The sequence below is a fragment of the Piliocolobus tephrosceles genome, chromosome 4 (genome assembly GCF_002776525.5).
Source record: "Piliocolobus tephrosceles isolate RC106 chromosome 4, ASM277652v3, whole genome shotgun sequence".
NCBI lineage: Eukaryota > Metazoa > Chordata > Mammalia > Primates > Cercopithecidae > Piliocolobus > Piliocolobus tephrosceles.
This window is the reverse complement of record NC_045437.1, coordinates 111,309,620-111,321,404: the sequence shown is the minus strand read 5'-3', so window position 1 is coordinate 111,321,404 and position 11,785 is coordinate 111,309,620. Positions and strand designations below refer to the sequence as shown.

General features: G+C 47.8%; 1 protein-coding gene across 2 annotated transcripts in view; it reads left to right on the top strand.

Moving 5' to 3' along the window:
* The first annotated feature begins 2,175 nt into the window (after positions 1 to 2,175).
* Positions 2,176 to 11,785, top strand: part of RUFY1 (RUN and FYVE domain containing 1) — a 64,198-nt gene continuing 54,588 nt past the window's right edge. Inside the window, exons 1-2 of one of the 2 annotated variants that reach the window (XM_023193658.2) lie at positions 2,176 to 2,497; positions 11,606 to 11,779. In XM_023193658.2, coding sequence (XP_023049426.1) covers positions 2,206 to 2,497; positions 11,606 to 11,779 — 466 coding nt within the window. In that variant the 5' untranslated portion in view covers positions 2,176 to 2,205. The remainder of the gene's footprint in view (positions 2,498 to 11,605; positions 11,780 to 11,785) is intronic. The other variant, XM_023193657.2, reaches the window with a different exon arrangement.

The window sequence follows — 11,785 nt, the reverse complement described above, 5'->3', positions numbered from 1 at the left end:
TCTGCAAACTAAAAGCTAGATCTCAAGCTGTGCTGGCCAGTACGGTAGTCACTAGCCACATATAAATTTAAATTAACTGAACTGAAGTAAAATTCAGCTCCTCAGTCAGGCAAACCACATTTCAAGTGCTCAGTAGCTGCTTGTGGCCACTGGCTGTCATACTGGACAGTGCAGAGGGAGAACATTCCCATCTCCTCAGAAGGTTCTGCTGGACAGTGCTGCTCCAGATATCCGATGTGTTTTTAAGCACACTTTTTTTTTTTTTTTTTTTGAAACGGAGTCTCGCTCTGTAACCCAGGCAGGAGTGCAGTGGCACGATCTTGGCTCACTTCAACCTCCACTTCCCGGACTCAAGCAATCCTCCAGCCTCAGCCTCCCAAGTAGCTGGGATCACAGGTGCCAGCCACCACGCCTGGCTAGTTTTTGTTTTTTGTAGAGACAGGGTTTCACCATGTTGCCCAGGCTGGTCTCTACTGACTCAAAGCAATCTGTCCACCACGACCTCCCAAAGTCCTGAGACTACAGGCGTGAGCCACCATGCCCAGCCTAGGCAAACATTTTTGGCAAGAAAACTTCATATCGCATCGTTTAGAAAATGATTTCACTGGCCGGGCATGGTGGCTGACACCTGCAATCCTAGCATTTTGGGAGGTTGAGGTGGGCGGATCACTTGAGGCTAGGAGTTTGAGATCAACCTGATCAACATGGCTAAACCCTGTCTCTACTAAAAATACAAAAATTCCGAGTGTGGCGGCAGATGCCTGTAGTCCCAGCTTACGGGCTGAGGCTGGAAAATCGCTTGAACCGGGAGGCAGAGGTTGCAGTGAGCTGAGATTGTGCCATTCCACAAATTCCCAAAACACTCCTAGATGAAGTGGTATCCCTTCACTGAGAACTGGCCTTTCAGGGAACAGACATACCATGCAACCTAGTGAACTGGGCTGGACCAAGACAGGTCCAGGGAGCAGGTGGGCTTCCAAAGGGGCAGCACAGTTCATTCCCAAATTTGTTGCCATCAGGGAATATACCATGACTTACCAAACCTTCCAGTGATTCCAGAGAAAGCTAAAATCCAGATTCTTATGTGAATCTTTTGATTTCTACATATCGGCAACAACTTTTAAGATTTTTAAACATTCTGGGAATCAAAACAGTTCTGCTGGTTTGGTGTGGCTCATGTCGCCTCACTTTGCAAAGTGTTAAGTGCTAGTGAAATTTTAGTGTTTTTTTGAGAGAGGGTCTCACTTTGTCGCCCATCCTGGAGTGTAGTGGCCATGATCTCCGCTCACTATGGGCTTGACCTCCTGGGCTCAAGCGATCCTCCCACTCTCAGCCCCCCAGGGAGCTAGGAGTGCAGCTGCCCCGCCACAATGTCCGGCCTTTTTTTTTTTTTTTTTTTTTGGTATTTTAGTAGAGATGGGGTTTCCTCCTGTTGGCCAAGCTGGTCTGAACTCCTGGTGTCAAGTGATCCGCCCGCCTGGGCCTTCCAAAGTGCTGGGATTACAGGCGTGAGCCACCGCACCCGTCCAAAATTTTCCTTTGTATTTAGTGAAATTCCCTTCTTTTCCAAGTGAGGAAACAGACTGAGTGTATAGTGACTTAGCCAGGCCACATAGTTGGATACTAGAGATAGTAGTCACAATCGCTAACATCTGCCATGTGGTCCTTACTGCAAATCTTGGTTAATAATGAGGTCGGCTTTTTGTTATCCCACTTAACTAATAGGAGAAGCCAGCTCTGATTTCCGGTCCACTATCGTGCACTCTTTCTTGCCAAGCCGTCATAGTCATTTAAAAAAAAAAAAAATTCCCGCTTTCCTGCCTCGCCTGTGCGTTTCCTTAGTTGCCCTTTCGGGGCTTGTTCTGATGAGTGCTGCAGAAAAATGACGAATTGGAAAATATAGAACATGAAATGAAAATTTAAAAGAGGAAACGGTGTCACAAAGAAAACGACGGCCACGGGACCCCGCGAAGCGCCGCAGGGGGCACAACGGTCCTGGGAGAAAGTTCAAGAGGAACTTCGCCGCGAACACGTCCTGCCGGCGGCAGGGAATATGCACACTTTTTATGTTATTGGACCTTCCTGAACCTTTCCAAGCTGAAGGAAGGCGAGGCGGGAGGTGAAGAGGAAGAACAATCTAGCCTAACGAAGGGAAAGGCGGTGTCCGGCCGCGCCCACCCCGCTGGGTCACGTGACACGGCCAAGATGGCCGACGGGGAAGGCGGCTGCACTGCTGGGCGGGAGCTGGAGCCGGGGCCGGGGCCTGGGTCAGAGCTGGAGCCGGGAGAAGAGTTTGAGATCGTGGACCGAAGCCAGCTGCCCGGCCCGGGCGACCTGCGGAGCGCAACGAGGCCACGGGCGGCGGAGGGCTGGTCGGCGCCCATCCTGACCCTGGCACGCAGGGCCACCGGGAACCTGTCGGCGAGCTGCGGGAGCGCGCTGCGCGCGGCCGCGGGGCTGGGCGGCGGGGACAGCGGGGACGGCACGGCGCGCGCAGGTAGGCTCGGGCCGGGTCTGTCCCGCGGCGGACCCGCGTGTCCCCGCTGGTCGCTTGCGCGGGCGCGGTGGGGGCCGGGCTGGGAGGGCGCTGGCTAGTCGGGGAGGTGACGCGAGCTGTTTGTTGGCCGGCGGACGGCGCCTGGCCGCGCGTGGGTCTTTACTCCGGCGGCCCAGCCGAGACCGCCCCCCGCAGCCCCGCGTGCCTGAGCGCGCTCCGGCTCCCGCGCCTCTATGCTCTCCCACTAACTAGGTGAAGGACGTGTGCGCGTCCGGGCTTCGAAACTCTGTAGTAACTCCACACACGGCACGGAGCCAGCACTGTTCTGCTTTTCAGCCGCTCAGTGCGGGAGTGGAGCGCTGGCGGGTGTCGGGAGAGCGCGGGCCCTGCGCGCAGCGGACCAGGGGCGCCTCCTCTCACCTCTGCCTTTGAGATGGGGATTTTACAGCCACCCGATGATCTCTGAAGGACTTTTCAGCCCTTGTAATGAATAGAGTGCCAGCATATCAGTGATAGTAAGACTTTAACTTAGCCCTCCAACGCCAGACATCCAGAGCTGTGCTATCCAATACAGCAGCACGCATATGTTTTTGTGTGTTTGTTTTTTGTTATTTATTTATTTATTTTGAGACCGAGTCTTGCTCTGTCGCCCAGGCTGGAGTGCAGTGGTGTGATCTCGGCTCACTGCCACCCCTGCCTCCTGGGTTCAAGCTATCCTCCCGCCTCAGCCTCCCGAGTAGCTGGGACTACAGGTGCCCACCACCATGCTCGGCATGAGCCACCCCCCGGCCCCGTATTTTTGGTAGAAACGGGGTTTCACCATCTTGGCAAGGCTGGTCTTGAACTCCTGACTTCGTGATACACCTGCCTCGGCCTCCCAAAATGCTGGGACTACAGGCTTGAGCCACCGCCCGCAGCCGAATTCCTCGATTTCTAACTGAATCAAATTGAAATTGAGTACTTTTAAATTGAATTAAAAATTGAGTTCCTCGGCCGGGAGCGGTGGTTCACGCCTGTAATCCCAGCACTTTGGGAGGCCGAGGCGGGCGGATCACGAGGTGAAGAGATCGAGACCATCTTGGCCAACACGGTGAAACCCCGTCTCTACTAAAAATACAAAAAATTGGCTGGGCGTGGTGGCATGCACCTGTAGTCCCAGCTACTCAGGAGGCTGAGGCAGGAGAATCGCTTGAACCCGGGAGGCGGAGGTTGCAGTGAGCCGAGATCGCACCACTGCACTCCAGCATGCGTGACAGAGCGAGACTCCGTCTCAAAAACAAAACAAAACAAAAAAAAAAACCTGAGTTCCTCGATTACAGCGGCCACGTTTTAAGTGCTCAGTAGCCTGTGGGTGGCCAGTGGCTACTGTATGAGAGAGCATAGCATAGAACATTGCCAACTTCATAGAAAATGCTGGGACAGAGCTGAGGAAAGGTGGTGGTGCCTTCCAAGGAGCATCATAGCACATCCTTGAGGCCTCCTGATTCCTCCCCATCCACTGGTACCTTTGCTGTAGACGCACTGACCCCCAGGTAGTGAATTGTGAGATTTCCAGTGGTCAAAAATGATTAATGAGTAAAGTTGAAAGGCTGACTGGTTTTGAGATCCTGGCAGTGGAAAGTAGTATTAAAGGGTGATGCGAGCCTGTGCAGCCCGGGAATCTACTTCCCTCTAGCTTGACACCTTTTCCGGAGATTTCCACACATCAGTGGATGCTGAATTGCATACTCGTTGACAGTCAATACTGAAAGTCAAGGCATGGCATCCCCTGGAGGCCTCTTAGATATTTCGTGGCAGGAGTAAGCAAATAATAAATGTTAATTCTTCCCTGATAGAATTTCTTTCCTTTAATGCAGAATCAAGGAAACAAAAAGATAAAATGAAATGTGTCAGTACCTGGCACAGAATAGTAAGTGTTTGCTGAACAAATGCATATTTGAAAAATACCTGTTTTCCGTCTATGGAAGTGATACAAACAATAGCCAACACTTATATTGTCCTTCAAAGGTGCCAGGCATTAGTCTTAAATCTGTACAAGTATTCATTTATTCCTCACAACAACCCTATGTGATAGCAGGACTAGCTTCATGGGTGTACGGTCAATGCAGGCTTTGATCACTCTGGTGGAAAGGGCCAGGCACTCAGAAGTATCCCATGCTTGAAATTCTTAATTTTATCTTTGAATTTGTGTTTTTTAAGTGAAGGCCAATGGGACAGGTTCTCAGCTGCCCTTGCCCCCTAGAGCTGCCCTGGGGCTTCTCCCTAGCCTCCCTGATCCCACTCTTGCCCAGGCAGCGTTGGGATTGCACCCTCTGAATCTCAGGGCAGGGTGGTGGGTGCCACAGGACATTAGGCAGGCAAGTGGGCAGGGCCTCTCACCCGCCCCATCCCTGCAGGGAAGTTGCAATCCATTAGGGCTGTAGTAAGGGGGAGTCTGACTTCCGCGCTCTGCTCCAGGCCAGGAATTTTGCACTGAGCCTTGTAAATTATGCAGATGGCACAGAGTGATGAGTACCATTATTATCCCTGTTTTATAAAGAGGTAAACTGAATTAAAGAGAAATAACTTCACCAACTGCAAAATGTCAATATATATGCCCCATATGGATTTAAAAAAAACTAGGCCGGGCATGGTGGCTCACACTTGTAATCCCAGCATTTTGGGAGGCCAAGGCGGGTGGATCACCTGAGGTCAGGAGTTCGAGACCAACCTGGCCAACATGGTGAAACCCCATCTCTACTAAAAAAAAAATACAAAAATTACCCGGGCATGGTGGTGCACACCTGTAATCCCAGTTACTCAGGAGGCTGAGGCAGGAGAATTGCTTGAACCTGGGAGGCGGAGTTTGCAGTAAGCCAAGACCATTCCACTGCAAGACTGTCTCAAAAAATAATAATAATTAACTCGATTTAAGGAAAGTATTAATAACTGCCACTCACTCTAGCAAAAATGGTGACCATGGCTTAAAAAGAGATGAAATCTGGGGAACTGCTGGGTAGAGCCATGTGGCTGGTCCCGAAGGTCACCAGGATTTGAAGCCATCAGGTAGGACAGGAGCAGAGGTGGGGAAAGGAAATGGGCCAAGGGCGGTATGCTCTGCAGCGACACAAGAAAAACAGGTTGGAAGAAAGACAGTGACACCACTTCAGCCAGGCCCAGGCCCAAGGCTGGCTCATGGTCTATTTCCCCACTGATCTACCTACACAAGCACTGTGGACAGGCAGGACTTTCAGAGGGAGCAGTTTAGGAGCAGAGATTGAATGCGAGCAGCACTCTTGCTGGATAATATTTTTTCAATGGTAGAAGCTAAAGGAAATGCTGCAGAGTGTTTTGAATACTTGTTTTAAAATGTCCCGGTCAGGCACAGTAGCTCACGCCTGTAATACCAGCACTTTGGGAGGCCGAGGTGGGTGGATCACCTGAGGTCGGGAGTTTGAGACCAGCCTGACCAACATGGAGAAACCCCATGTCTACTAAAAATACAAAATTAGCCAGGTGTGGTGGTGCATGCCTGTAATCCCAGCTACTCAGGAGGCTGAGGCAGGAGAATCTCTTGAACCTGGGAGGCGGAGGTTGCAGTGAGCCAAGATCGCGCCATTGCACTCCAGCCTGAGCAACAAGAGTGAAACTCCGTCTCAAAAAAAAAAAAAAAAAAGGTTGTCCCATGTGGGGTCTGGTATGTGGTTGCATTGTCCATGGGTGTCCTATTTGGTTCTGGGGGATTTTTTTTTAAGGTAATAAGTGAACATGATTTTTAAAAATCAAACCATACAAAAGCACATTTGGACAGGCATGGTAGCTCATGCCTGTAATCCCAGCACTTTGGGAGGCCGAGGCGGGTGGATCACTTAAGGTCAGGAGTTCGAGACCAGCCTGGCCAACATGGTGAAACCCCATCTCTACTAAAAATACAAAAATTAGATGGACATGGTGGCACACACCTGTAATCCTAGCTACTCGAGAGACTGAGGCAGGAAAATTGCTTGAAACCGGGAGGCAGAAGTTGCAGTGAGTCAAGATCGCGCCACTGCACTCCAGCCTGGACAACAAGAGTGAAACTCTGTCTCAAAAAAAAAAAAAAAAAAAAAAAATGGGCAAATACTAAATCCTCCTTCCAAAAATTTTCCCCAGTGCTATTGTATCTTTGAGCTTTTCTGCACATCACACATGTGCTTTCCTCTCTCAACACTGGCTGTTTCCACACAAACAATAGGATGAACCCACAAGGAATACATCTTGCTTTTCAGAGAAATGCTTCCTAAAGGATGAGTAACAAACATGCATGTTTTAAGAATTAACATGTTGGCGGGGTGCAGGTGGCTCACGCCTGTAATCCCAGTACTTTGAAAGGCCAACAAGAGAGGACTGCTTGAGCCCAGGCAAGCAATGGGCTTGTCACTTATTGCCAGTCAAGAGACTGGCCTGGCAATTTATTTAGCAATTCAATAGGTGTAGAACTTCGTGATATTCTGTGTGTCATGTTGAACTATTATTAATGAAACTTAGAGATGTGAATGGTTTGGCCAAGGTCATAAAGCCAGTACAATTGAGAGATGGAACCGCTAAAAGATCGTTCCGGGTTTAATTTTCCATGCCTCTAACTTGAGTACTAATGGGAACAGGTCACCCATAGTAGAGGATGCATGAGATGGCAGAACACTTGCCAGCAGCACTTCCAGAGACAGCACCACTCAGCGCTGATTGCCTGGAACACTGGTCTTAACATTTTTTGCTCATGTAACCCCCTAAGAAAACTGCCTTTTTTTTTTTTTTTTTTTTTGAGCCAGAGTTTCGCTCTTGTCACCCAGGCTGGAGTGCAGTGGCGAGATCTCGGTTCACTGCAACCTCTACCTCCCAGGTTCAAGTGATTCTCCTGCCTCAGCCTCCCAAGTAGCTGGGACTACAAGCATGCACCACCACGCCCAGATAATTTTTTGTATTTTTAGTAGAGACAGGGTTTCACCACATTGGCCAGCCTGGTCTCGAACTCCTGACCTCAAGTGACCTGCCCGCCTCAAGTGATATGCCCGCCTTGGCCTCCCAAAGTGCTGGGATTACAGGCATGAGACACTGCTCTCAGCTGAAAACTCCAACTTTTAAAGTTAACATATAAGATTCTTCATCATATTTTAAAGTTGCTCAGAATTCATTTTCTGGCATAGTGTAAATATTGACTTTTTAAAATAAAACTGTTACATTGTGTTTTGAAATGTATCAAGTGGTATGTAAATACCTTAATGAACTGATAATTACCACCATCCATCTTTAAAATAGGAAGTTATTTAATATTTGAAAATTTTACATTTTCCTTTTATTCATTGAACGTGAATTTCCATTTCACTTCTGCCATAGAATTAATGTAATAGATTTGTATGTTTTTAAAAGTGTTATTGGTCATCCTATAAGTCTCAGCAAAAAGTATGTAAATAAGTTAAAGTTTAATAAATTTTTATTATGACTAAAGCTCTAAGTGTATAAAAATTTTTCTTCTGGAGTGAATTATTAAGTTTATTAGTAATGCTACATTGGTAACAGGAACATAAATATAATTTTTATAAAGAATTATTCATAAATTTTTCTTGAATTGCATTTTTTTTTTGAGACAGGGTCTCATTCTGTTGCCCAGCCTGGAGTGCAGTGGCGCAATCTCGGCTCCCTGCAAGCTACGCCTCCTGGGTTCAAGCAGTTCTCCCACCTCAGCCTCCCCAGTAGCTGGGACTACAGGTGTGTGCCAGCACGCCCAGCTAATTTTTGTATTTTTAGTAGAGACGGGGTTTTACCATGTTGGCCAGGCTGATCTCGAACTCCTGACCTTGTGATCCACCTGCCTCAGCCTCCCAAAGTGCTGGATTACAGGCGTGAGCCACCACGCCCAGCCAATGAATTGCATCTCTTAATGAGATGAATGGTGTTGGTTTTTGTTATTAGCATATATCTGTAGACAAATACATATGATTTACTGCTAAAGTGTGATAGAATTCAGCATCAGTTTTAGTCCTGTTTTTTGTTTGTTTGTTTGTTTTAGTAATGTTGGTCATCTCTGAACTCTTTCCAAGTTACATGCCCCAAATCACACTGATCTAATGCCAAAAATTATTTTTTGTTCCCTTATTTTCATTCAACGCAAATAACTGAAAATTACCTGACCTGCAGCCTAATCATATTAAGGAAATTTCTCAACTTTTGGGAGTTACCAAAAAAAAAATTTTACCAAGACTTATCAAGTGTGAGCCAGGCATGGTGGCTCACGCCTATAATCCCAGCACTTTGGGAGGCTGAGGTGGGTGGATCGCCTGAGGTCAGGAGTTCAAGACCACCCTGGCCAACATAGTGAAACCCCATCTCTACTAAAAATACAAAAAATTAGCCGGGCATGGTGGCGGGCGCCTGTAATCCCAGCTACTGGGGAGGCTGAGGCAGAAGAATCTCTTGAACCCAGGAGGCAGAGGTTGCAGTGAGCCAAGATCGCACCATTGCACTCCATCCTGGGCAACAAAAGCAAAAGTCCGTCTCAAAAAAAAAAAAGAAAAAAAAAAGACTTATCAAGGGATCATTTCACTCCTTATTCTTTCACTTAGGCACTTTAACCCAGAATACTCAGAATGGTTGCAGACATCTGAATATTGCTTATTTCATTCACCTTTGCCAATACAATACTTTTTGACAAAAATACTTTTAGTTTATCATGTATTTCAAATCCATTTTCATCAAAAACTTAGCTGCAGTTTGGGCTCGTTTAATTTATGGAAAATGGCCATCAAGCTAATGGCACATCTTAGGGTTGTGGATAGTGACTGGTTGAACATAATTACATAGATTTGTGGGGAGAAAAATTTAACTTTCTAAATTCAGGATACCTAAGCAGAGGGTTAGAAACCACCCCTCTGCCCCAAGCCCAAGCTTAACTAAATACCATAAAGCAGTAAAAGATCGGTCTTCACATTTTCGGTTACTTAATCATCAAGGGCGACTCCCCCTCCATTCGGTGTGTGGAACCTAGTGCACCCCAGGTCACTGTATCAAGAGGAAGACAGGTTATGGAGTGAGTTGGCCTTCTTTAGAGGGAGGAGAAAGAGTGCCTGTGAAACTTGAAAATCTGGAAATTGAGTTCCTTAGAACATCTGGGCATACGTAGCTTTGGCAAGACTGCTGTATATGTATTCCAGTTTCAAGACCACTAGATTATAGAACTGGGCTTGGTGTCTTTAAGGATAGATCTTTACAAATTGCTTTTATGGTTATTGCTCTCTTCAGAGTTTCTCCCTTCTCTTGATGAAGTTTTACAACTTGTATTTCCTTTGCCAATCATCCATTAAAGTTTTAAAATTTATAAATGTAATGCATAAGCTTCTCTCGAAGTATAAAAATAATTATACTGGCCTGACGCGGTGGCTCGCGCCTGCAATCTTAGCACTTTGGAACACCGAGGCGGGCGGATCACCTGAGGTTGGGAGTTCAAAACCAGCCCGACCGACATGAAGAAATCCCGTCTCTACTAAAAATACAAAATTAGCCGGGCATGCTGGCACACACCTGTAATCCCAGCTACTCGGGAGGCTGAAGCAAGAGAATCACTTGAGCTCAGGAGGCGAAGGTTGCAGTGAGCCAAGATCGCACCATTGCACTCCAGCTTGGGCAACAAGAGTGAAACTCCATCTCAAAAAAAAAAAAAAAAAAAATTATACCACCCCCAACCAAATGCTTTACTTAACCCACTTTTAACCCTCTCCACAACCAAGGTGAAATGCTTAGGCTGTTTCTTCTTGCCCGTCAGCTCTCCGCCTACCTTCTTGGGTTTTGCTGAGATAATTTTGAATTTTTAGTCCCAGGATGTCTCAATATTTATTTAAGACCTTTACTACAAGTTCACGGCCATAATATTATCGTTCTTTTAGATTTAACTGTAGTTAACTATAAAAATGTAGTACGTATAAATATGCTCTTTAATTGTCCATATTAATCAATGCTGGTGAAATAAAACAGGTAAACAAAGGATTAATATCCAAAATATGCAGGTCAGTAACACAAAGGCAAGCAATTCACAGAAGAAATACTAGAAGACAATAAAGAGAAGTTATTTAACCTCAGTAGTAATTGGACAGCTGCAAACCAAAAACAATACGATCCCCCGCCCCCAATCCAATTGGTAAATCCCCCAATCCAATTGGTAAATATTTCGAACACAATGTAACCGCGCTCCCGGGTGAGGGCCGCGCTTTGCACCTGGGGTTTTCCTGCCAGGACTCTTTCTTTGGGATCTAAACTTTTCGTTTCTAGGATACCAGCTTACTGGGTTTAAGAGAACGTTTGGCCAGCACATATAAATATCTGATGATAATTGCAGACAGTCTTTATTATACCCTCAAAACAGTGCGACAAGATAATGGGAGTTGAAATGGAACTCTCTGAATTCATTTGATTCCAACGGTTTTCCTTACCAAAAAAAGAAGTGTGCGTAAAACCTAAAATTGTCCAGTAGTAGCGGACGAAAGATTGGCAACAATAATTTGAGCCTGGAACTGAGGGGAAGATGCTTCCCTGCAGGCACCCGGCTGGCACTATCCGGCAAGAGAGAAGGCTGGAAAAGCCTTCTGGGCGGGGTGTGCATCCGCCCCCCTCCGGGCCAAAAGATGCAAAATGGTGCCCACTAGCTCCGTAGGCGTGGCTTTGAGCTGGACTCGTCCAATAGGAATGTCTGGGGGCGGGACGCTTTCCCAGCACGCCCTCTAAGAGCTTGGGGCAGGGCTTCCTGTAGGTAGCGCCCTTCCATTGGTCGAAAATGGAACCGAGGTTGCGGGAGAAGCCAAACGCGGCGAGTCTTGCTGGAGCCGTCGCCGTAGCAACGCGCGGAGCCGCCTGGGAGAGGCCTCTGGAGCAGGAGGCCGAGTGGCTCTTCCGACTGGAGGGCTCCCTGTCCAGCTGGCGGGCTGTGGCCTCTAGGGATCAGGGACTACTTACCTGCGAATCCCGGTTATCCGTCCGCCAGCACGTCTGTTCCCTAAGCAGACCGCCTGGCCTCTTGCCTGACCCGTTTTCTCACCGTGGCCCGGAGTCTGACCTCCCCACACTCAGTCCACTAACGAAGCTATCCCTGCGCCTGCCCCACAGCGTCTAAGTGCCAGATGATGGAGGAGCGTGCCAACCTGATGCACATGATGAAACTCAGCATCAAGGTCTTGCTGCAGTCGGCTCTGAGCCTGGGCCGCAGCCTGGATGCGGAGCATGCGCCCTTGCAGCAGTTCTTTGTGGTGATGGAGCACTGCCTCAAACACGGGCTGAAAGGTGAGC